The following is a 27100-nucleotide window of genomic DNA, read 5'->3' as shown; positions in this document are numbered from 1 at the left end:
CAACTAACTTCATGGGCTTATGGTGTTGCGGCAGTAACAAAGACATGGGTAAAAAACTGAAGCATGCATTTGTAAATATCCCTGGAAACATGGAGTTCAGGAAGGAAAGAAAGGAAGAGGCATTAGACTGAGGAGAATTTTGCAGGGCTGGAGAGAATATGTCCTGAAATGGTCAAGAATGGAATTGATCTGTTGAGAGTTAAGAAACAATGGAAGTGCATTCACACCACTGGGACTATTCTGTAGGCTACCAATTAGTGGGAACAATATTGAGGAGCAAACAGGTGGACTTGGCATTCAACAAATGACACAGTACGTGTGGAAAGCAAAAAGTTTGTACTTCAACATATTTTCCTCATAATAAGACAAGGGAAGTGGGCAGAATTCAATCTTGTCAGGAAGCTCTCGTACAGTGATCAATATCTGGAGTGCTTTGACAGAGAGAACAGTTAAATGCTGTAAGAAGAGAACCCTAGATTTATTAGCAAGTATCTGAAGTTGCTGAGTGGCTCTATCCTGAGTGATCTATGACCAGTTTTGGGCTGTTTGCTGACAGGGGCACCCCACACTGAGTAAAGTGTAGTCTTATTTCACATTACATCAGAATTTTTATGTGCCTTTGTTATAGCCAGATTTCTTTGTTACTGATTTCTGGATGTGTTTAACAGCAACATTCAAAAACCACCAGCCTCATTCTGATTGCCATGCCTTTTGTATAACTTTGTGTTTCAGGAATGTCAGAAAAAGTTGGAGCACAAGCTGGGCCTGGATTCCTACTTGCTGAAGCCTGTGCAGCGGATAACAAAGTACCAGTTATTATTGAAGGTGAGGATGAACATCAGGACTGGGTGACTCTTAGCCGCATTAAGTACAGTGATACACATGAAGTATTCAGTCTCCACAGCCTGTTATTTATTCATTCTCAGGATCTGGGCATCACAGGCAAGATCAGCAATGACTGACCAATCATAGAAGCGTACAGCACAGAAACAGGCCCTCACAGCCCACCTCATCCATGCTGACCGGGATGCCTATCTATACTAATCCATTTGCCCACATTAGGCTCGTCTACCTCTATGCCCATCTCTAACATGAAAGAATCCCCTTGATCTCTCCTTGCCATGGTTAGCAGTGCAGCAGATAATGAGACACTGTCACTTTAAACTCAGTGAGCAACCCGAAAGATCACAAGGAAGCTCTGTTTAAATGATATATAATAGGGAGAGCAAAGGGCATGTTTGCACAAATAGCCCAGTGATCTTCCACCAATATCTCAAAATTAGACTTGTTGCTTTTGAGGATTTAATATGCGTGTCTGGTTTAACAGGAGCTGCTGAAGTACAGCAAGAACTGTGAAGGAGCAAAAGATCTGCAGGAAGCTCTGTCAGCTATTGTTGGAATCCTGAAAGCTGTGAACGATTCAATGCACCAGATCGCCATCACAGGGGTATGAGGTAAGTCACCGGCTGATTTAACTAAGAGTTTCATTGAGATGTGATGTCGTGTCCCTCACAGACAAGTGACCTAGGATTTCCATTCAAGACCATCAGTGGGGTTCCCATGTAATCACAATGCCAGTTGATGTCTTTGATGGAGCACCAGATATCTCTGTTGCTCTCATTATTCACAAAGTTATACAGCAATGGGGACAGGCCATTCGGCTCACCACATCTATGCTGACCAGTGGACACCCATCCATAACTAATCCCACCTTCCAGCACTTGGCCCGTAGCCTTCTAGGCCTGGGCAATTTAAGTGCTCATCTAGACACTTTTTAAATGCTCTTACCGACTCTGCTTCCACCACGCTCTCAGGCAGTGTATTCCAGGTACTCACCACTTTCTGGGTGAAAAAGGTCCCCCTCAGATCCCCTCTAAATCTCCTATCCCTTACCCTAAATCCATGTCCTCTAGTTTTATATACCTCTGACATGGGGATAATTTCTCACAGTCTACCCCATCTATACCCCTCATAATTTTATACATCTTTATCATGTCCCCTCTCTCCTCCTCTGCTCCAGGTTTAACAGACCCAATCTCTCCCATAACTGAAACATAACATCCTGGTGAATCTCCTCTGCACCCTCTCCACTGTTATCACATCTTTCCTATAGTGTGGAGATCAGAACTGCACATTGTACTCATGGTGAGGTTTGACTGATGTTTTACAAGGTTACAAGGTTGTATTCAATGCCCCAACTTACAAAGACCAGTATTCCACATGCCTTCTTAATGACGTTATCTACCTGCACTGCCACCTCAAGGATCTTTGGACTTGTACACCAAGGTCCCTCTGCTCTTCAGTATTCCCTAGGGCCCTGTCATTCATGCTGAATATTCTATCCTCTTTGGTACTCCCAAAATGCATCACTTCACATTTACCTGGATTAAAATTGATCTGGATTAAAATCTATCAATTGCTCCTCAGACCACTTCACCAACACATTGATATCACCCTGTAGCCCAAGACTACCCTCCACACTATCAACAACTCCAACAATCTTCATGTCATCTGCAAATTTACTGACAATGCCTCCTGTATCCATATCATTCATGTATATTACAAGCAGCAAGGATCCTGTGGAACATCACTAGTCACAGACATCCAATCACAAAAACAACACTCTACCATTACCCTCTGTCTCCTACCACTAAGCCAATTTTGGATCCAATTTACCAACTTGCCCGTGGATCCCTTGGGCTGTAACCATTTGGATCAGTTTCCCATATGGTACCTTGTTGAAGGCCTTACTGAAGTCCATGTAAATCACATCCACTACACTGCCCTCATCAATACACTTTATTACCTCTTCAAAAAGTTCAGTAAGATTTATCAGACAGGATCTGCCCTTGATGAAGCTATCTCTGATTAGTCCTTGCCTTTCCATGTGATCATTAATCCTGTTCCTAAGAATTTTTTCCAATACCTTCCCTACTGCTGATATTAGGCTCACAGGTCTGTAATTACCAGGTTTTTCCCTGCTGCCTCTTGAAAAGTGGGACTACATTTGCTGTCCTCCAGTCATCTGGTGCTTCACTTGTAGCCAGTGAAGATTTACAAATCTCAGTCAGAGTCCCACCAATCTCTACCCTTCCCTCCCATAGTAACCTGGAATAAATCTCATATGGCCATGGGTATTTATCCACCTTTAAGCCCACTGAGGCATCGAGGCCTCCTCTTTACTTATGGAGACTTGCATTAGAATTTCACCTGGAGAGGCAGCCACAGGAGGCTTGTTGTGCCCTTAAGGTATTATCTGGGGAATAATGCAGGTAGATTCAAGCCTGGGATGATATGAAGAAGTTGGAGGAGAAATGAAAGGTTGGGACAGGGTTGGGTAAATTACCTAAGAAGGAGTAAAGAACTGGAAAGGTGAGACTGACAATAGGACATGAGGGTCAAGAGATCCACAGACTGGCAGCAAAATACCTATGTGATGGAACCAAAGTTGATGAAAAGGCCAGTTTGAGCTTCAAGTCATCAGGAAATCTTTGGTAGTGCATCTGTTCTCTGAGGCCATGATGCAGTCATGTTGGATAGCCTAACATTGGTACTGTAGATAGAATCAGTGTCAAGGACCAACTGGGATGTGGAGAACATCAGGTCAGCTAGACAGATTTTCATGGCATGAATCAGTCTCCCTACTAGTTTTCATTGTGGATGTGTCAGTCTGATAACTAACCCATACAAAAGGTGAAGAATTCCAATATTTCAATGGCTCAAAACTTGGATATACAACTGATTAAAGTGTTTTGTGTCTGATAGGAAATACTTCTACTTGCTGAAGATTGGTAATTGGTTTATTATTGTAACATGTACAGAGATACAGTGAAAAACTTTTGTTTGTGTGCCATCCAGACAAATCATTCCATACATAAGTACATCAAGGTAGTACAAGGGAAAAGCAGTAACAGATGCAGAATATAGTGTTACAGTTACAGAAAAAGTGCAGTGCAGGCAGACAATAAGGTACAAGTGCCATGACGAGGTAGATTGAAAGATCAAGAGTTCATCTTTTAGTGTATGTGAGGTCTGTTCAAGAGTGTTATAACAACAGGATAGAAGTTGTCCTTGAGCCTGGTGGTATGTGTTTTCAAGCTTTTATATCTTCTGCCCAATGGGAGGGGGGAAAACAGAGAGTGACCAGATGGGAGCGGTCCCTGATTATGTTGGCTGCTCTCCTGAGGCAGTGGGAAGTGTCGACAGAATCAATGGAGGGGTGGCTGGTTTTCGTGGTAGATGGAAGTTTGGAACTGCCTTCCACAAACAGCTGTTGATGTTGGTCCAATTGTTAATTTTAAAATCTGACAATTTACTTTAGTTAACCAAAAGCATTAAGGGATTTGGGGACAAGGTGGAACATGGGGTCAATTCATAGATCAGCTGTGAATGGCAGAGCAGGCTTGAGGAGCTAAATAGTGTGCTTCTTTTCCTACGTCTGTAAAGGTAGATGACATTCAAACTAAACTGCAAACTAACCCATAGGAAAGGTGAAGAATTTCAATGGAGCAAAACTTGGATGTATGTGATAAAAGTGCTTTGTGTCATTCCCTTGTACGGTGCACTACTGGGGTAAATCACAGACCCCAGGAAGGGAGCTTTGCTCATAGAAAGTAGCATCTAGAGATGGACATCTACCAGTCCTTTGGCTCATATTCCCTTCATGTGAGATTTAGCTGTGAGTCTGTGAAGATTACCAAACATGCCCTCTTGTGCTTGCATCATCTATGTGGAATCGAAGTTTGAGGACATGAAGCTTGTCGCATGAACCAAATCATTAAACTGTTATGCTGAATTGCACTGGATCATTTGAACCTTCTGAGTCTGAACCTTGTGGTCTCTCTTTTCCAACAGGGGAATTTAAGTGAACTTGGCAAGCTGTTGATGCAAGGTTCATTCAATGTGTGGATAGACCATAAGAAGGGTCATGCAAAAGTCAAGGACCTGGCAAGATTCAAACCAATGCAGAGACACCTGTTCCTCCATGAAAAAGCATTGCTTTTCTGCAAGAAAAGAGAAGAAAATGGGGAAGGGTATGACAAAGCCCCTTCCTACAGTTATAAACAGTCCTTGCATGTAAGTACTGTGCAATTAACTTGCAACAAAACATTTGGGTTAACAATCCTGTCCCTGTGATGCTCTATTCTTTCTCAAGCTTCTGTAACTAAGCATGTACAGTCTTTCTGTCTGATCTGCTCAACGGAGGACTATGATGGAAAACTCTTCTCTTGCCTGAATGACTGCAGCTCCAAGACCCACATCAGCTGGGACAAAGTAACCCATTTGGTTGGCAGACACAAGAGACTGCAGATGCTGGGATCTGGAGCAACTAACAACCTTCTGGAGGAACTCAGTGGGTCAAGCAGCATCTGTGGGAGGAAAGGAATTGTCAGTGGTCCTAATGTGGGGTCTTGACTCGAAACATTGACAATTCCTTACCTCCCACAGATGCTACTCAATGCACTGAGTTCCTCCAGCAGAATGTTGGTTGCTTCATTTGATTGGCAGCCTGTCCACCTCCCCAGATATTCTCTTCCTGCACCATAGAGAATGATGAGCAGCAGATGCACAGAAACACTAGCAACAGCAGGTCCCTTCCACATGCACACTAACCTGACATGGACTGCATCACCATTCCTTCATCGCCCTTCACTGGAAATCCTGATCAATCTGCACTGACGGGGTACTTGGAACCACATGGACTGGAAGGGTCTGGGTTTCTCAAGGCACAGCTTTGTGGGCCGAAGGGCCTGAATTGTGCTGTAATTGTTCTATGTTCTATGTCAATGCCTTCCTTCCAAGAATGAATTATAAAAGTACAATTTCCTCAGGGTTATTTCATTTCAGTTAGGGTATGTTAAAAAGAAATTACCATAAGTACAGCCTCAAACTTGGAAGGAGAGTGAAGACAGTTGAGACCAAACAACTTTGAACAATAGGTAGTGAACCTGCAGAATAGCCTGCACAGGGCTGATCATATCATCCAATCAAAGAGAGTTGGATACGTCAACCTGGAAGTATTTGCTAAAGAGACTGGTGGCAAAATATCCCATCATCCTATTTGTGAAATAGGATGGTGGGATACTTTGGACCTTGAATACTGGGACCTACTGGATGGGTCTCAAAAATCCATCAAACTGGTGCTGAGCAGTGTGCCTGTGTAATCTGTCCTTTGTATGTTCTTACAAGCTGTCTTCCATTTTACAGATGACCACTGTGGGTATCACTGAGAATGTTAAGGGAGATAATAAAAAATTCGAAATATGGTACAATGCGAGGGAAGAAGTTTACATTGTGCAGGTAAGGGTACGCCAGATTATATTTGTTAGCCTCTAATTATTTAATAAATGATTCATTTAAATTAACTTTACCTCAGCCCTTTAACGTGGAAACTTCCTGCATGGATGCCACACAGGAACAGCATCATAACTTCACAGTTTGGAGAACAGGTGAAAAGATAATTCACCCCTAACTTCCACAGGTGGATCTTCTTGATTGTGTCAAGCTCACTCCCACCAATCTTCCTGTTAGAAATTTCAGGGTCTTCAGGGAAACAGCATTTGCATTGAGTGCAACCACCATTTGAAGTAGATATTTCATCTCACTGAGAACGTTAAGGGAGATAATGTTCCCAGTTATCTCGCACCAGTGGGAATTCAATCAGCCCTTTATTTAAAATCCTAGAGCCGTACAGCACAGAAACAGACCCTTGAACCTACCACGTCCATGCCAACCATTAAATACAGACACTTAAATCAGCAAGGCGTAGAAGGATACTGATGTAATGCAGGCAAATGGGATTAGTGTAGAAGGGCAAAAAGGTCAGCATGGACATGATGGGCTGTAGGGTCTGTTTCTGTACTCTATGACTCAATGATTCTAAAGCTGATCTACGCTAATTCCATTTACCAGCACTTGGTCCATAGCCTGCTATGCCATGTTGATTCAAGTGCTCATCCAGGTGCTTCTTAAACGTTGTGAGAGTACTTGCCTCCAACACCTTCTCAGACAATGTATTCCAGATTGCAACCTCCCCTTGTAGTGGAAGAAAGCTATGTGATCCAGATTGCTCAACTTCAGGAGTCTGGGGCAGAAATTCTACATGTGTACCCTAGTGAAAGCTAATATTTATCCTCTTTATCAGTAAAGTGGCAACCCTCTAGTCTATTGACAATGGAGGTTAAGGACCAATAATACAGGACATTCCTTTGGCTCCATCAGAAGCAGTCATTTGCCTTCAATGCAAAGCCACAACGGTGGCCAGGCAGTACGGGAGTTCCCAAGGATGGCAAAGAGCCAGTGTAATGCATTTAGCCAGTCCAGGTGAAGGGTCTCGACCTGAAATGTCGACTGTCCATTTCCCTTCATCGATGCTGCCTGACCCACTGAGTTCCTCCAGCATCTTGTGTGTTGCTAATGGGTTTAGCCTGTTTAGTAACTGTTGATTGGATTCCCTCTGAAGGGATAGATGGGAATTGACCTTAGTGGGATTCAGGCACATTTATATTTTACAAAGTTGTTTTCCTTTGGAGATAAAATTTGAATTACCAACTTTCACCTTGGCATCAGCATTGTTAATCACTTGGCACATTGAATAAATTCAGTTACTGCCATGCAACTTCAAAGCACGGAGCCATGGTCAACAAGAAGCCTGTGTCTGTAACCCACAGTTTGGTGGAATCACAGTACCAATCTGTTAGATGTAACAATGTGCTTCTTTATCTCTCTTTAGGCGGCAACCCAAGAAGTTAAAAACATATGGGTGAATGAAATAAGAAAAGTCTTAACGGGCCAGCTGGAAGCTCGTAGAGGTAAGGACCATGTGTGGAACAGCATGAGCAAGTTATTGGTGGATAATGTCTCGTGCTAACAGATTACCGGTTTATTCCTCTAAAAATAAAGATTATTGAGAAAGCCTAATTTGAAAGCATTTACCTTCTGACTTGAAAAATGAAGTTTTGGAATCCTGATGATCCTGTAACAGAACCTTCTCAGATGGGCAGGACCCTGTCCTGTGGTTAACTACTGATATTGAAGAGCTGTAGCTCTTCCTTACCTACAACGTTGGATAGGAAATCAAATTGTCCCTTTGCAATGGACACTGCTGAATGGTTTGGTAATAAGTGCGGGTGTCAGTCGTGGGAGTTAAAACTCAACAGAGCAGATTTCGTTCATCCAGTTAGGCCTGTAGGGTCAGTTAAAGTGAATGACTTGCAAGAAATGCATGCAAGAAGTGTGTGACTTGACAGAACTTGTATTAAGTGTGCTCAGATGTTCCAGTAACTTATGTTGGATTGTTATTTCCTAATTTATTGACCACTTTTTCCTTTACAAGAAATTCTGAAAGATATATAATATAGGCGCAGTTATAAAACACTTTAAACTTCTATGATATTAAAATATCCACAGCACAAGGGTAATACCATGTGGATCATCAATGCCTGTCACTGAAACACTGGTAAAATTTGTTAAGTGACTCCAAAGTAGATTAAAAGTACCTCCTCTGCAGCCTCTCTTTGTTCTGGTGTAATGTCGGGTCATAATTTTAATTCACCCTAACAGTTGCATTAGTCTGATGTAAAACTATCCAGTACCCAGGCTATGATTAAGTGGGAATATGAATCCAGTTGTCCACATGAATATTGGAGGCTGAGAGCTGGCAATCTCTTCAATTTCTCATAGTTCTGTGAGCTCGAGAGAGTTCTGTTTTTAAGCTTCACATTATTAAAGAGTGCAATACAGCAATAATTACCACATAACTCTCTAACCTACCCCAAAGGGGCTGACTAGCTGGCCCATCCCACTTCTCCCCCAGCCTGTTTTAATTCCTCTATCCACTTACTACTGTGAGTTAATGCTAGTAACTTTTTTTTTCCACTTCTTCACATGCCCTTTTTTTTAAACTATTCCCAATCCATCAAGGGATACTGAGTTTGATTCAAAAGAACATGGGACACGCTCGGCACAGCTTTGTGGGCCGAAGGGCCTGAATTGTGCTGTAGGTTTTCTATGTTTCTGTGTTTCTAACTGGTGTCCCCTGTGACTCAGTTTTACCCCTCATCTTGCACCTGGCATTGTAGCCTGTGCTTCAACATTGAAGCTGCAACATAGTCTCATCAGTTGTGGAACATGTGGTGCTGATAGCTCACAACTCCAGTGACTTGGGTGTGGTGGGGACCTTGGGTGGTGCCTGTGACCCCATGGGTTTCTCCCAGGTGCTCTGGTTTCCTTCCTCCTCCTAGAGATGTGCTGGTAAGTTAAGTTACCCCTGGAGTAGATTACTAGAGTCATAGAGTAATACAGCACAGAAACAGGCCCATCGGCCCAACGTCCATACCAACCATGGTGCCCACCAAGCTAGTCCCATTCACCTTCATTTGGCCCATATCCCTCTAAACATTTCCTATCCATGTACCAGGTGATTGGCAGGAGAATTGGGGAGGTGTAGATGAATAGTGAAAGAAAAAGGTTACAGAGAAGTAAGGAGGGGAAATGGGACTGATGGGATTGTTAGTTGGGAGCCAGCATAGACTCAATGGGCCAGATGGCTTTCTATTGCAGTAGTAAGTTCTACTATCAATGATTTACCACCCTTCAGATAAGAAGGAGAAAGATAATCTTTGTTTAGAGTTCAACTGTCTCACTTAGTTTCGTACACGATTTCTTTTACTGTTAACCAGTTTAATTGGTAGTTTATGACAGTTTTTGGTTCAACATCTGTTAGAAGTTGAATACATTTATCAGAAATTAAACGGAATCGAATTTCCTTTTCCAGTTTCTAACCAGCACTTAAAGTCAGAGCATTTTCCTGTGGCTCCTTTAGCTCTGCCCATTAATACAAGGTAAGTAATGCATTGTAATCTGATGTATGCAAGGCTCACTGTTACCTTGGTTAAATACTTACTAAGCATGGTAGGCAAAGCAGTGTTCATTTTCTTCATATTAGTAAGTAGGATGATCCTCTTTCTCTGAAAACAATGAGATTTGACATTGAAGTTTGAGTGCATTGATGAGTTTAGAAGAATAGGAAATAATAAGAGGAGTAGGACAGATGTCCCCTCAAACCTGCTGTACCTGATCCTTAACCACTCTTCCAACCAATGCATCCCTTTTCCTTGTTAGAATTCCAAACTATAGCAATCCCCATCTTGAATATATTTCACAACTCAGTATGCGCAACATGCTGGGTGAAACATCCTAAAGACTCAACCTTTTAAGTATTCTTTCCTTATCTTGGTATCAACTGGCCAAATTTGTACCTTGAGACAATACTGTGTAGTTTAGATATCTTTAACCAGGACAAATAACAGAACCTTGTTAAGTCCCCTCAGAATTTTCTTGAATTTCAGTAACATCACCTTTTTTTTCTATACTCCAAAATACATTTGCCAATTGAATTTTTTTAGTCGAGGTAAAGATTAAAGTCACCCACAACCCTCGCACCAGCTTTCTTCCAACCTCTTATTTCTTGATTCATTATAATCCTTCGGGAGTCTACAAATTACCCCCAGAACTATTTGTTTTGCCCCTTGTCATTTTTTTGTCTTGAGAGCAGCACAGTGGCACAGCAAGTAGGACCGCTGCCTCAGAGCTTCAGTGATGTGAGTTCAATCCTGACCTCTGGTGCTGTCTGTGTGGAGTTTGCATGTTCTCCCTGTGACAGCATGGTTTTCCTCCAGGTGCTCCAGTTTCCTCCTATATCCCAATGATTTGCTGGTTAATTGGCTGCTATAGACTGCCCCTAATGTGTAGATGGGCGATAGGAGACTCAGGTTGGTAGGGGAGAGCCTGGGTTGCAGAGAAATGTGGGGGAATGGGATTGCTCTGAGAGCCGACATAGACTTGATGGGCTGAATGGCCTCCTTCCATGCTGGCAGAATTATGAAATCTTGTGCACTCAATTTGAAATATCTTTTGTCAATTGGACAAGGAGTTGGGTTCCTTGGAGGGAGGGAGATTTGGAGACGGAGGGTCTTTCTCTGGGAGCTCCTGGCCACTCTGCACCGTTGCCCTGGAGACGGCTTGGATTGGCATTGGCTTTGTCTGAATGACCCGGGATTGATGAGCATTCAGGCTTCCTGGAACCTGGCTGGGCCTTTGAGAAGTGGCCATGGCAACTGGCCTCCATCCCACTGAGAGTGTCCGAGCTGGCAGTGTTCCTCTGGGAGAATGAAACTGAGGCTGGGATCACTCGGAACTAATCCAGGTCTGGAGGTCAAGGCCAACTGTGTGGGTAGCAGTGGTACTGAATGCCAGAGAGGTCTCCTGCTCCCCTCCTCCCCTCCACTGGGGGAGGACGGAGATAGGATGATGGGATGTTCCCAGCTCAGAATCCAAGCCAACGTTCCGAGCTCATCTCAGCAAATACTCCCAATCCAGCTGCTTTAAGGCTGGAATCAAGGACATTTTGAGCTCACTTACCCCGAAAAGCATCCGAATCGTGGTCGTCCACACACACAAATACCTGTTTCCTTCTACAGGTCAGCAACAAAGTGAACTCCACCGGATTACTTCCAACTTCCATACATGGATTTCAGTGGTAGACACAGTTATTGTTTCTCATCCATCGATAGAGAAAACTAGCAGGCTGGTGTCTCTCTCCCTTCTCAAAACACACAATTTTTGTTTTGCTGTTTAGATTGGCTGAGTTGACTTTGAGCAGTTGATTCATTGGTTGGTTATTATATTTGATTACATTTGATACATTAATTGGTTGTTATATTTCGTTCAAGTTTATTGTCATAGACATACGTACGCAAGGTATGAATGACATGAAACGTAGCTTCTTGCAGCAGCACAGTACATTACAAACATGACAAACATAAATTAACATGAATTATACCATAACAAAATAAACAAAAATTAACATAACAACATTAGTGCAAGTTGAGGGAATAAAGTTTGGGGTGAATTAGGGTTTTTCAGGTCAGTTCAAGAACCTGATGGCAGTGGGGAAGAAGCTGTGGTTGAACCTTGAGGTGTGGGTCTTCAGGCTCCTGCCTCATTGGCAGCATCGAGAAGAGGGCTTGTGATCAGTTTAACTCCATCAGTTTAACTCCATCCGTTAAACTTGTGATTATATTTGCTTCTGTCTTTCTCTTAATTTTTCCTGTGTCACTGTCTTCCTGCACTTTGAATCTAAGTTTAACTCTCCTGTCTTCTTTTATCCTTCTGGGGCTCCTGTACATTTGTCTCTCTGTGTAACTCCACCCCACCCTGCCCCTTGCAATACAAGGACGTCCCTCCCATTTCATACTTCCATCTATTGGGTTTATGACATAAACTGAGCCTAACAGGCTATAGAGAATTTCTAATGCAGTGAAAACATAGAACATAGAACAGTACAGCACTGGACAGGCCATTCGGCCCACGATGTTGTGCTGATCTTGATGCCAATTTATACCAAATGTCCTCCTCCTGTGTATCATCCATATCCCTCCATTCCTTTCATATTCATGTGTCTATCTAAAAGCCTCTTAAACTCCACCAAACTGCCCAATTCCACTACTGCTCCTGGCATCCCATTCCAGGTACCTACCACTCTCTTCATAAAAAAACTTGCCCCTCATGTCACCTTTAAACTGGGGAATAAATTCTGACCGTCCACCCTATTGATGCCTCTCACAATTTTAAAAACCCCTATCAGGTCTCGCCTCAGCCTCTGACGCTCTAAGGAAAACAACCCAAATTTGTCCAACCTGTCCTTGTAGCTCATACCCTCTAACCCAGGCAGCATCCTGGTAAACCTCTTCTGCACCTTTCCCACAATCTCCGCATCCTTCCTATAATGGGGTGACCAGAACTGCACACAATACTCCAAGTGTGGTCTGACTAAAGTTTTATATAGCTGCAGCATGACTTCCTTACTCTTATACTCAACACCCCTGCCAATGAAGGCAAGCATTCCATACACCTTCCTTACCACCTTATCCAGTTGCATAGCCACTTTCAGTGAACTATGGACTTGGACCCCAAGATCCCTCTGTACCTCAATGCTATTAAGCAGCTGACCATTAACTGTATACTTTCTCCTTTCATTTGACCTTCCAAAGTGCAACACCTCACACTTGCCCAGATTAAACTCTATCTGCCACTTCTCTGCCCATATCTGTAACTGATCAATATCCCGCTATATTCTTTGATAGTCCTTTACACTGTCCACAACTGCATCAATCTTGGTGCCATCCACAAATTTGTTAATCCACCATCTACATTTTCATCCAAATCATTGATCACAAACAACAGAGGTCTCAGCACCGATCCTTGCAGAAAACCATTGGTCACAGACCTCCAGCCAGAATAACAGCCTTCCACCCCTACTCTGTCTTCTGTGGACAAGCCAGTCCTGAAATCCAATTTGCAATTACCCTGGATCCCATACATCTTTATCTTCTGAATCAACCTCCCATGAGGGAGTTTGTCAAATGCCTTACTAAAGTTCAATGTGATAATGTCCACTGCTTTATCCTCATCAAGCACCTTTGTCACCTCCTCAAAAACTCAATCAAGTTTGTAAGGTAGGACCTGCCCCACAAAAAGCCAATGCTGACTAAGCAGTCCATGGCTTTCTAAATGTGCATGAATCCTATCCCTAAGTATCCTCTTCAATAGCTTCCCTACCACTGATGTGAGGCTCACCTGGATTATCCCTGTTACCCTTCTTGAACAAAGGCACAACATTTGCTACTCTCCAGTCCTCCGGGACCTTGCCAGTTGCTAGTGAGGACACAAAGATCCTTGTCAAAGCCCCAGCAATCTCCTTACTTGCTTCTTTCGATATTCTGGGATATATGCCATCAGGCTTGGGGACTTGCCCACCTTAGTGCTTTTCAGAGGACCCAGCACTACTTCGTCCTTAATCTCAAAATGTCCCAGCACATTAGCTTGATCCACTCTGTTTTCACTGTCCTCCAATTTTGTCTCCTCGGTAAATACTGATGCAAAATACTCAGTTAGTACCCTCAGCTACTTACTCTGACTCCAAGCACAAATTCCTCCTTTATCCTTGAGTGGACCTACCCTCTCCTTAGTTAGTCTCTTTTTCTTAATATGAGTATAAAATGCCTTGGGATTATCCTTGATCCTGCTCGCCAAGGACATCTCATGGCCTCTTTGGCCTTCCTAATCGCCTGCTTGAGCACTTTGCTGGTATCCTTATGTTCCACAAGGGGCCAGTCCTGATTTTAGCTTCCTAAACATTATGTATGGTTATTTTTGCTTCCTGACTAAAGTTAGGACCTCTAGGATCATCCAGGGTTCCCTTACCTTACCATCCTCGTCCTTGCTCCTTACCAGACCATGCCGATCCTAAACTTTGCTCAGCTGGTCTTTAAACAACTCCCACATGTCAGACAGGGACTTGGCTGATAGCAGCTGCTCCCAGTCAGTGCCTCTTAGCTCCAGTCGTAATTTGCCTTCCCCAATTTAGTACCTTCCCACAAGATCCAATTTTATTCTTACTCATAATGATCTTAAAACATAATGAGTTGTGGTCACTATTCCCAAAATGTTCACCCACTATCAGGTCTGTTGTCTGGCCTAGCTTATTTCCCAAAACTAGGTCCAGTATGTTCTCTCCTCCAGTTAGACTCTCCACATACTGTTTCAAGAACCCCTCTTGGATGTACTGAAGAAATCCCACCCCATCTAAGCTTCTCGTATTAAGGAGATTCCCATCAATACGGGGAAGTTAAAGTCCCCCACTAGACAACCTCTCAGTGGCTATTGGATGGCCTATAGTATAATCCCATCAGCGTAATTGCACCTATCCTATTTCTGAGCTCCACCCAAATTGCCTGTGGATGAACCCTCCAGTAAGTCCTCGCTGTGACATTCTCCCTTATCAACAGTGCAATCACTCCACCCTTTTTATCTCCCTCTCTATCATATCTAAAACAACGAAACCCAGGACCCTTGAGCAGCCAGTTTTGTCCTTATGCAACCAGGTCTCTGTAATGGCAACAACATCATAATTCCATGTACTGGTCCAGGTCTAAGTTCATCCTCCTTACCCCTAGTACTTCTAGTGTTGAAATAAACACATTTTAGCCCATCAGTCCCACCACTTTTATTAGCCTTATGCCCTTTGTGTATTGCTCCAGATTACAGCATTTGCAGAATTTCTTGTGTCTACGTTTATTAGCCTGTCCCTTGTTGTCCTTCCTTTCAATCTTACTTGTCATACCACCTTTCTTGCCCTCAACCCTACCACCTGTTGCCCAGCTGCTGTGATTCTCATCCCCCTGCCACTCTAGTATAAATCCTCCCAAGTAGCATGGGTAGTAATCTTGAGATTACAACCCTGGAAGTTCTGCTTTTTAACTTTCTACCTACCTCCCCAAAATCATTCTGCAGGACCTTATCCCTGCTCCTGCTTATGTCATTGGTACCTATATGGAGCATGACCTCTGGCTGCTCACCCTCCCCTCTTAGAATGTCCTGTACCAACTGCGAGACATCCTTGACTCTGCACCAGGGAGGCAACACAGAAACACCTATCTGCACCGCTCACTGTCGAGTCCCCTATCACTATTACTCTGCCTGACTTCACCCTTCCTTTCTTTCCCTCAGAGCCAGGCATGGTGCCATTGACCCAGCTACTGCTGCTGGCCTCTGAAAGATCATTCCCTCCAACAGTATCCAAAGGGGTATACCTGTTAGTGAGGAGAATGGCCACAGGGGAACCCTGTTATGTCTGTCCAGTCCCTTTACTTCTCCTGGAGGTCACCCACCTATCTGTAGCCTGCACCTAAGGTGTAACCACCTCACTAAAACTCTCATCTGTGATGTTCTCAGCCTCCTGGATGAAAAGCTGTTAATGATTTAACAACATAACCTGTTTTCACGCAATAACATCTTGCAAAGAAATCATTGTGTTCACTCCTCATTTCATCTGACTTAATTATAACTATTATATGCTCTATTTTGCACTTTTCCCAGTCCCTTGTGGAGCCCACAGAAAGTGAGAAGGCCTGAGATTGTGAGCCCTGATAATCGCAGCACTTCAGTCATCTCACCAAAGAAACAAGAAAAAGGGAAAGGTATGGTGTGCTATAGAATAAAAGATATGGAGCAGTTTGATATGTGATTTGAGTGAAAGATACAGTGTGACATATAATAATTGGGAGGAATGATTTAAATTAATAAGAAGGGCAGTAATGTACAATAAAATGGGGAACCACAGAGTAATACCACACAGAAACAGGCCCTTCGGCCCAACTGATCCATGCTGACCAGGATGCCCATATCCCTCTAAACCTTTCCAATCCATATACCTGACCAAATGTCTTTTAAATATTGTTATTGTACTTGCCTCAACCACTTCCTCTGGCAGCTTGTTCCATATGCTCACCACCCTCTGTGTGAAGAAGTTACCCCTCAGGTCCCTTTTTAAAATCTCCCCTCTCTCACCTTAAATCTAAGCCTTCTAGTTTTTGATTCCCTTTCCCTGGGAAGAAGACTGTGTGCATTCACTCTATCTATGCCCCTCATGATTCTACACACCTCTACAAGGTCACCCCTCAGTCTCCTACACTTCAAGGAATAAGGTCCTAACCTGCCCAACCTCTCCCCATAACTCAAGCCCTCAAGACCTGGCAATATTCTCGTAAATAGAAACATAGAAAACCTACAGCACAATTCAGGCCCTTCGGCCCACAAAGCTGTACCGAACATGTCCCTACCTTAGAAATTACTAGGCTTACCCATAGCCCTCTATTTTTCTAAGCTCCATGTACCTATCCAAAAGTCTCTTAAGAGACCCTATCGTATCCGCCTCCACCACCATTGCCTTCAGCCCATTCCACGCACTCACCACTCTCTGAGTAAAAAACTTACCCCTGACATCTCCTTTATACCTACTCCCCAGCACCTTAAACCTGTGTCCTCTTGTGACAACCATTTCAGCCCTGGGAAAAAGCCTCTGACTATCTACACGATCAATGCCTTTCATCACCTTATACACCTCTATCAGGTCTCCCCTCATCCTCTGTGGCTCCAAGGAGAAAAGGCCAAATTCCCTCAACCTGTTTTCATAAGGCATGCTCTCCAATCCAGGCAGCATCCTTGTAATCTGATGAAGGAAGCAAGAGAGGAAGTTGGGGAGGCTCTGACGATCAATATTCAACCCTGCTGGCCTCAGAGTTGGTGCCAAAGGATTAGAGGACTGGCAACACTCTACTATTAGCAGCTACAACCTTCACAGCTCCAGCAATCTGGCCTTGGGTGCTGTCTGTGCGGGGTTATCCCGTGACCACGTGGCTTTCCCCCAGGTGCTCTGGTTTACTTTCACATCCCAAAAACGTGCTGGTTGGTAGGTTAATTGCCTGTTGTAAATTACCTGTAGAGTAGGTGGGTGGCATGGAGGGTAGTTGATTGGGATGCTGTAGAAAAAAAATTGTGTAAATGCATGTTGATAGTTGTCATGGACTCGGCTGACCGAAAACCCTGTTTTTGTGCCTTGTGACTGAAGAGCCCATAAACCCTATAGGAAGGTTCAATAAAAGTGTTTAACATTATGAATGATTTAATAAAATGTGAAGGTACTTCAGGAATGAACAATAAATTCTGGCCTTAAACTTGTTTAAAAATGTATTTCTTTTATTTATGCTCAATCTTCAGAATAAATTTTTAAAATTTTAAATTTTAATGATCTGTTTTGTGAGAATGTTACATTTACTTTTACAAGTTTGGCCTTTTAACATCCTTTATCATGTTGTGAGTTTGTGTTCTCAAACTGTGTTTTGCAGCTCTGTACTTAGTGGATCTGTTTACCCTGTAGGTTGGACCAAAGTGTCACATTCCCTTGATATACCAGAAGAAAACAATGATGGCTGGTCCAGTGCTGATGACCAACTCAATTCTTCAGACTGTGAAGAGGAAGCTAGCAGAAAGTTGGTAGGTGCACCTCTAGTCGCAGTTATGATGTGAACACTTTCATAGCTGTCAGGCAGTGAGCTGTCGTTAACAACTTAAGCATATTGTAAGTCTAACCTTAAGTATCTCCTAATGCTCTGAATAGTGGGCTTGTACGCTTCAGTGCACTGTGCAGGTGACCACTGCATTACGGCTGTTCAGGTAATAGAAATTCACCCTGAAAGAATTCACAAATCACTGTCCAAAAATTTGAGATACGGAATAGTGGAGTTTAACCAGGATAAAAGTGATGTGTTGCGCCTTGGTAGGACTAATGTCAAGAGGCAGTACACTCTCAAGGGTAAGACCCTTGTTGAAGAGCACAGAGACTTTGGGGTGCAAGTCCATGACTCATTGAAAGTGGCTACACAGGTAGACAGGGTGGTTAAGAAGGCTTGTGGAATGCTTGCATTTATTAATCGGGGTATTGAGTATAGGAGTCAAGAAGTTATGATACATCTCTATAGGTCTCTGGTTAGGTCGCATTTAGAGTATTGCGTGCAATTCTGGTCACCTCACTATAGGAAGGATGTCGAGGCTTTAGAGAGGGGCATAGGTAGGGTGGACAAGCAATATCTTTTTCCCATTATTGAGCAATCCAATACCAGAGGGCCTGCATTTTAAGGTGAGAAGGGGTAGGTCCAGAACAGACGTGAGGGGTATGTTCTTTACTGAGAGAGTGGAGGATGCCTTGAATGTGTTGCCTGATGGGGTGGTGGAAGCAAATTCATTGGGGGCTTTTAAGAGGGGCTTGGATGGGTACATGAATGAGAGGAAAATAGAGGGATATGGGCATTCTGTAGGTAGGAGGGAATAGCTATGTCGGCACAACATTGTGGGCCGAAGAGCCTGTTCTGTGCTGTACTGTTTTATGTTCTATAACATTTGCTCTCAGGGAATTTATGTAGGAAAAAGAGTAAACAAATCAATACAAATGTTGTTTTGAACTTGTGTTTCTTGATGTATGTGCAGATGACATGGCTTTGCATCACAGAAAATTGCAATATGGCCCATTTTCTAGGAACACACCCTCCGTAATGCAAGGGTCACCTGTGTTATTAGTTTCGCTGTTTGATCAACATCAGTTCTTTAAGCTGACCACTGTAGCTGCAACAGCTCTGCTTCCTCATTGTCACTGCTTCACTGCTGTAAAAAGTCAGTAGGAACCTATTGTGTATGGTGAGGTATGGGTTAGCTTTCCATTTTTACAGCACAAACACCCAGATTTCTGTGAGAAAGAGATAAAGTACTTGCAATCAGATCGATTAAAGTGCTGGGATTTCAGATCAAAGCAGAGTTGACTGGGGACAAATGTGGTCACTGTGTAGTCAGGTCGCACCTGGTGCAGACAGACCTGGGAATCTATGGGCTGAAAATAGTTTCTTGTACATTGTAAAATTAAATGGTCTCTCAAAGGAACATTCCAGAAATAAATTTAGGAAAATGCATAGTCACTACTGCACAGCATGTTAACTGCCTTTGAGAGCCAGTTTCTGCTCAGAGTTTGCAAGTTGCTTCTGTTTAAAACAATATATTTTCACAGTCCCTGTCCTGTAAACCTTGGATGAAAAGACACCCCTTTCAAGCTAACTAATGACTGAGTAAGATTATGTCAAAGCAGTTGTTTGGTGAAGGTTTTGTTCTCAATAATTGATGAGGAAATGCCTAGAACTACAACGTGATTGTTCTGCAATGTCATGCAATAACTCCACAAACTGCATCCGGATCTATATGTTGAACTGCTCAAAGCTGCCTCGTCTTCAGTTTCAGAACACAGAATTAGAGCACTTTCTTTGTCTTTTTCCTGTTCCCTTTTTTTGGACCTACTTATATTGGTTATATCTGATTAAACCCAAGGAAACCCAACAGTAATGCAGCATAGTTTAGAATATATACAATGCCTCACAGCCAATGAGCTCCATTTGAGTGTAGTCACATCTGTTGTCACTTTCCCAGTGTCAACTCTCTTCATTAATAACTGCTCCATAATACAAGCAAGGAGAGTTTAGCATGGTAATAAAGGGTTTATATTTTGCTTTCTTGTCGTGTCCTGCCTGTTTTGACAGGTGAGATCATGTGATTCCCTACAGAAAGTGGAAGGGCAGCACAGGGGTGCAAAATAGTAGAGCTGCTAGCCCACAGCTCCAGGGACCTGGGTTTAATCCTGACCTTTGATGCTGTGTGTATGGAGTTTGCATGTTCTTCCTCTGACTGTGTGGGTTTCCTCTGGATGCTCCGTTTTCCTCTGATATCCCAAAGATGTGTGCTGTAAATTGTCCCCAGTGTATAGGTGAGTGGTAGAATCTGGGCTGAGTTGATGAGAATCTGGGGAAATAAAATGGGATTAGCACAGGACTAGTGTAAATGCGTGGTTGATGGTCAGCATGGACTCGGTGGGCCAAAGGGCCCATTTTAGTGCTGTGTGACTCTATGACTCTATAACGAGGAACAGGTAGGAACCAGTGGTGATACAGCATAGGCATCCAGTTTGACCATTGTGTCAGTGGTCAATCATTAAGACTAGACCCACTGACTACCCCTCTCTCCATGCAGTCGAGCCCTCTGCTATTTGAAGTAGCTATTCAGTTTTCTTTTAAGCTCACAATGAACCCCAGCCTCAACTACCCATTCCAGTAAGAGCTGATGAAAGGAATGAATGTTTGTTGGTCTCACTGACAGTGAAAGAATGTGACTCAACCCCAGTTTTCTTCCTTTACTTCCAGCTTCCTGGGAAGTACACGGTTACAGCGGACTTCGGGAAGTCAGGAGGAGACGAGTTGACTGCCCGCACTGGTGATATGTTACAGCTGGTCTGTGAGGGCCAGGAGGGTCGATGGTACGTCTGCAGATTGCTTTATGTTAATTTGGTGCATGCTTTACAACACTGTGGGTACACATTGCTGTGGAAACATTCAGCACCCCAGGCAGAATCTGTGATGAGAGAAACAGCTAATGCTTCAAATCGATTACTTTTCATCAGAACTGGGAACAAGTTGGAGATAAGAATAAGCGAAAAGGAGGAAGGGTGGAGAGAAGGAAAGGGAAAGTACGTGGTAGGGTAGAGACCAGGAGAGAATCATGTCACGAGTTGATGCAGGCTGAGAGTGGTTAGTGGGTAACCAAAGGTACCTGTGGGGGAATTGTAAGCAGAAGGAGATGAATGCAGCTTGAAATTACCAGTAAATGGAAAAGTTACCGAGGTACATGATTAGAATGCAGCATCTGTAGGATTTACATTCAGTTCTGAAGCTTGTTACTTTTTTCTCCCTTCTCAACCAATAATTTCAGGCCCAACTTGCATTTGTTGACCAAGTTGCCTTACTGTGCTAGTCCCATTTGCCTGCATTTGGCCCATATCCCTCTAAACCTTTCCTATCCATGTACCTGTCCAAATACCTTTTAAATGTCATAATTGTCCACCACTTCCACTGGCAGCTCATTCTATATACCCACAACTCTCTGTGTGGAAAAAGTTGCCCCTCAGGTCACTTTTAAATCTTTCCTCTCTCACTTTAAACCTTTGCCCTCTAGTTTTGGACTCCCCTAGCCTGGGGAAAAGACTTTGGCTATTCACCTTATCTATGCCCCTCATAATGTCATTAACCTCCATAAGGTCACCCCTCAGCCTCCTTTATTCAAGGGGAAACAATCCCAGCCTATCCAACCTTCCCTCATAACCCAAGCCCTCCAGTCCCAGTAACATCCTTGTAAATCTTATTCGCACTGTCTCCAGCTTAATGACATCCTTCCTATAGCAGGGTGACCAGAACTGTACTCAGTTCTCTAAATGTGGCCTTACCAATGTCTTATACGGTTGAAGTGTGAGCTTACTACTGTTCACTTTCCAAACTTTAGCAGTACCACCCAATCCACCAACACTGCAGCTCTCCTTGGCCATGCCCATTGCGGGTGCTGCTTGTGCTACAGTCCTTGGGACCCAGGGGAAGATCATGGCAGTGAGATCCTCCAGCACGAGAGGAGAGGAATCAGCAGAGAGTCAGCCTGTTCCATTCCTGCCACACAGGGCTTAAAGTGAGTGACCAAGCTTACTTGGTACTTCCAAGCACTGAAGAGACTCACGTGGTGTCAATCACAATACCAAGACCTGTTGCCCACAGGACCTGGCGGCCACACTCTCCAGTGGCTGTCAAAGTGATCACCACTCCCAAAACCTTTGCCACAGGATCCATCATGGGCTGTGCTGGAGGACCTTAGTCAGCCGTGCAACAGTGCTGAAGGCAGCTGACTCTTATTCTGTATTCTACCACTGTTTAAACCTTCCAGAACAAGCAGCTGCTTGGGCTCAGTGTCCATGACTCTAAGGGCTTCCACAAGAACTCGAGCCAAGAAAATAGGACCAGTAGTAGGCAACCTAGCCCCTCAAGTCTGCCTCACCATTCAATATGACCGTGGCTGATCTATGCTGGCCCCAACTCCTCTTCTGTGCCAGTTCCCCATAACCCTCAATTCTTCAATCTTTCAAATATTTATCTATCTCCACCTTAAATATATCTAATGATCCGGCCTCCACCACCCTCGGGAGCAGAGAATTCCAGGGATTCACTACTTTCTGAGAGAAGAAATTTCTGCACATCAGATTTAAATGACCAGCTCCTTATTTTGCAGTTATGTCCCCTTGTTCGTGACTCTCCCACCAGTGAAAACATCCCAACATCTACTCTGTCAAGCCCTCTTAGGATCTTATATATTTGAATAAGGTCACTTCTCAGTCTTCTAGACTCCAACCCATCCATGTGCAGTCAGTCTGTAACCCACAAGAACATCATTTATACAGCTGTGCACAAGACTCCCTGCAGTTGGCCTGATGTTTTTACCCTGGACACACCACTTTCCTGAATATCTTCTCATGCCCCAGCAACCTTACTGACTAACTGCTCAAAGACCAAGAGATACCCACAAAAAGTGGCTGCAATCCTAGGAGGAACCCAAGCAAAGAGGAGTGTAACCAGAGCCACTGTGTGAAATGTGATTGAGCAAGCCGCTGGCATGGTGACAATGTGCTTCTGATGCCTGGATGGAAGTGAAGACACCTTCAATATGTAGCAGCCCTATATCTCCAGGTTGGCAGAAACAGTGTTTTGCACAGCGCTCCACAGCAGCAGATATTGACGATGCAACCTGGAGAGAACAGGATCACTTGGGATGAGGAAGAGGAGGAGGAGGAAGGGGAAAGAAAGAGAAGCAACCCACATTGCTGCCCAAGTTGCCGTTATTAATGTGCGCTTCAACCATTGACATTCAATGTCAAACTTCTTTTCTACCCTCTTCCATGCCTTTCGTAGTCTCTCATTATTCAGTGACAATCCATGGTCTCCCTGTTCCCAGAGTCAAAAGCTCTGTTTCCAATCACTTAAGAGTTCATTTGGATTCTACTCAAGCATGCAAATTGTTTATATTGCAGGTCCAGCACAGTGATTAACCCCTTTTATCCATGTGCTCAAGATCACACAGTTGCTGAGCACAATGTAAACAGTTGTCTTTATTATCCTCCCTGGATGTGCTGAGAACTACACAGCATCTGAAAGAGGGAATACAGTGTTCTTACAAAGACATGTACTGACATAGTACAACAATATTATAACATAATAACACTACAGTGACCCTCTCCCCTGAGAAGATATCATTGTCCTGCTGTAGGGTAAGGGTGGTAAGATTGGAGCTTACAAGAAGCAGATGTTTAAAGTGATCATTTTACACATTTAGTATGTTTCTATTCTGCAAGAGAGATGTTGAATGCTGAACAGCTGGATTTTTCACCAATATTTATACAGTTAACTGCTCAATTATTAATTTCTGTTCCTTTAGAGTTAAACCCCAAGGCATTTTTGCATGTGTTGTTAGCTTTGTTAATCCATGTTGCTACTTTCAGTGATTACTGCCCCAATAATTGGTGTGCTGTTACCTCACTGCTCAATATGGAATAGAGGTGAAGCTCATACAGGTTTTATTTTGCTCTCAGGCTCATCAGAAATCTCAACACAAATAAAGAGGGCTGGGTCCCAGCTACAAACCTGCAAGCACTGCTCGGGGATTCTAGTTCTTCCCAGTCGATAAGCAGCTCAGGTAAGAAAGTTAATGATGGGCTTCAGATTGGCAGCTTGCTGTGGGTCAGTATTATTAACACCCCAGGACCAAGCAGCCCTCATGAATGGCATCCATCCACCACAGCACACCCACTGATGGTCGTTATAGTCTCTCTTCATTAACGCATTGTCCCCTTCATTGGCATGTTCTACCTCCCTTGGCTTATCCCTCTTTTCACCTGTTGATCTCCTTGTGTTACTCCCTAGGTTCTCATGTTGATTGTCCTGTTATTAGATTGTCTGGTCTGTTACGTACCACTCCGGTGTGCTAATTAACCCAGTTACTGACTTGCTCCTTCATCCTTTTAGTGTACTACCATCAGTGGACTAACCTATCCTTCCTAATATCATTAACACCAGTCTGGCCCAGTGCAGAACCAAATGGAGAATTTAATGCTCACGTAATGGGTAGGAAAGTGACACAATGAATGTTACTTTGTAGAACCGGACAGTACAACACAGGAACAGATCCTTCAGGCCACGTTCAACACAAAACGTGCCAGAGGAACTCAGAATGTCAGACAGCACCTGGAGACCTGAAACATCGACTGTCCATTTCCCTCCATAGGTGCTGCCTGACCTACTGAGTTCCTCCAGCGCTTTTTGTGTTGCTCCAGATTCCAGCATCTGCAGGCTCTAGTGTCTCCCTTCAGCCCATAATGTCTGCACAGAACACAATGCCGAATTAAATTAAATCTCTTCTGCCTGTGTGTGATCCATATCCCTCCATTCCTTGCATATTCATGTGTCTAACAGCTTCTTAGACACCACTATTGTATCTACTTCCACCACTACCCCTGGCAGCCTGTTCCAGGCACCTACCACTGTCTGTGTTTTTAAAAAAACTTGCCCCGCACATCTCCTTTAAACTTCTCCGTCTCACTTTAAATGCATGTCCTCACGTACTTGACATTTCTAACCTGAGAAAAAGATTCTGTCTATCTATGCCTTTCATAATGTTATAAACTTCGATCAGATCTCCCCTCACCCTCTGACGCTCCAGAGAAAACAACCCAAGTTTGTCCAACCTCTCCTTACAGCTCTTACCCTCTAATCCAGGCAGCATCCTGCACTGTCTCCCAAAGCCCCCACATCCTTCCTGTAACGGGGTGACCAGAGCTGCACACGATACTCCAAGTGTAGCCTAACCAAAGTTTTATACAGCTGCAACATGACTTCCCGACTCTTACACTCAATGCCCCAACCGATGAAGATAAGCATGTCATGCATTGTCTTTACCACCCTCGCTACTTGCATGGCCACTTTCAGCGAGCTATGGATTTGGACTCCAACATTCTTCTGTACATCAATGCTGTCAAGGGTCCTGCCATTAACTGTGTACTTTCCCCTTACATTTGACTTCCCAAAGTGCAACACCTCACACTTGCTTGGATTGTACTTTACTTCTCAAGTAAAATAAACAATGAGGAACTCTCCCAGTACTGAAGTAAATGACTAGCTTTTGGCCTCGGAGTAGGAAAAGCCTTGTTTACCCTTTCTCTGTATTTGGTTCAACATCCTTGTTATTAATTTTTCATTCACCCTCTCTCTCTTTAAATCTAGAGTCAGCTAGTGCTTCGAGTACTCTGAGCTCTTCGTCAAGCTGCACTGACCATTATACTGCTAGTGGCACCAGCATCGGTGATATTAAGGGCTAATGACTCTCAGACGTACAAAATTGGTGGTCCTTCTTTTCAAACTTTTCCCTTTCTAAAGTAACCAGCACTGAGGTAGAAAGCCTGTAAGTTGTTCTGCTGCTTCTCCTTCTCGCCCTGGGCTTATGGTTGATGCCAGCCGTGGTTTTAACATTTGCCAAAGCTTTCCTTGGAGTGGAGGTTACCACCGATATCCCTGGAGCTGAACCTGGGTGCCCTCGACACTGGGGAGCCCAGAGCTAAAGAACATCCATGGACATCTCCTCATTAAGGCTGCACACTGTGTGAAGTTAACCACTGAGGTGCCACGACCATTTTCTGATGGACAAGAAGCTAAGATGTAGCCCCAGGCAGTACTGTAGACTGGAGAGGAGTGACGAGGACAATAACGTGAGACCATGTGAGGAAGAAATAGCATTGAAATCGTTCATCACGGTGACAACAAAAGAAAAGGTACCAGTGTTAGGTACTTCATCAGGAGCTTTGAATATGCATATTTTGGGGAAATTGGCAGTAGTATTGAGCTGCACTTTCCAGTGTTTGACTGTGATTTTCAGATGCTTCTAAATGTGTGTGTCCATCACATGCATCTATTCTAGTGCACAAGAGTAGAACCTCTTCTTAGTAACCACTGTGAGAGAATCTAACCTAGAAACCTTGAACCTTTGCCATTTTAAGGTGAAGTATTTACAGTAAGAGTGTTTACATGAATATTTCATAGCTTCCTTGTTATTGTTTTGTTTTCCATCACTTTGTCCATCCATCTGTCAAAGCCCTTTGTTCCCTCACTGCCCACTCTGTAACCCACCATTACCTGCATTCAGTAGTCCTGCAAGCTCTATACCATAGAGATGGGAAAGTCACTGCAGTTGTCAATTGATATATAAGGAACTCTTTTCAGGAGTGAGTATGTTAGAAATACAGTAGAGGATTCTTTACAGTGTCCTTGAACTTTGGCGTTTGAATACATCGTAGGCAATGAATTTTGCTTTTGGCTATTGAGATGAGCTTGAGAAATGCTTTCCAGATATAATAGATTATTTGGGTGCTACTTGCACAGAGAGAGATCTGCCTGCTGCTCCTCACCCAGTGAACGTAAATGGACACTCAGTATCAATCTCACCAGCAAATTGTCTCTGATGGGCATTAATGGCCTCAGCTGGGGCTGAAGTCACAGTTGATGCCCGTCCTTTTAGGGTCTTGCTGAGCCCAATATTTGGCCTAATAGAAATGTCTACTGATCACACTTGTTTAAATGTTACCTTTTAGATCTTGCAATGCAGTAAATTTCATGGCACTTTTGGCACAGCACACTCTGTTCACTTTTACCAGTGATGTCCATCATTTAGATCTTGTCCGAGTTGTGTCCAATTGTATTTTGTGTATGGAAGCATGTGTACAATAAAGGAAGCCATAACTGCTGCACAC

At 43.6% G+C, this 27100-nt stretch overlaps 1 protein-coding gene across 1 annotated transcript in view; it reads left to right on the top strand.

Annotated features, from left to right (window-relative positions):
• mcf2la (mcf.2 cell line derived transforming sequence-like a) overlaps positions 1-27067 on the top strand; it is a 131403-nt gene extending 104336 nt beyond the window's left edge. Inside the window, exons 20-31 of the mRNA XM_052013456.1 lie at positions 733-825; positions 1328-1447; positions 4191-4196; positions 4855-5076; positions 6208-6300; positions 7733-7811; positions 9776-9842; positions 15940-16040; positions 17780-17895; positions 20637-20749; positions 23894-23997; positions 25581-27067. Coding sequence (XP_051869416.1) covers positions 733-825; positions 1328-1447; positions 4191-4196; positions 4855-5076; positions 6208-6300; positions 7733-7811; positions 9776-9842; positions 15940-16040; positions 17780-17895; positions 20637-20749; positions 23894-23997; positions 25581-25675 — 1209 coding nt within the window. The 3' untranslated portion in view covers positions 25676-27067. The remainder of the gene's footprint in view (positions 1-732; positions 826-1327; positions 1448-4190; positions 4197-4854; positions 5077-6207; positions 6301-7732; positions 7812-9775; positions 9843-15939; positions 16041-17779; positions 17896-20636; positions 20750-23893; positions 23998-25580) is intronic.
• Positions 27068-27100: the final 33 nt, after the last annotated feature.

The sequence above is a fragment of the Pristis pectinata genome, chromosome 4 (assembly GCF_009764475.1).
Source record: "Pristis pectinata isolate sPriPec2 chromosome 4, sPriPec2.1.pri, whole genome shotgun sequence".
In the NCBI taxonomy this organism is placed as follows: Eukaryota; Metazoa; Chordata; class Chondrichthyes; order Rhinopristiformes; family Pristidae; genus Pristis; species Pristis pectinata.
This window is presented reverse-complemented; position numbering and strand designations above follow the sequence as displayed.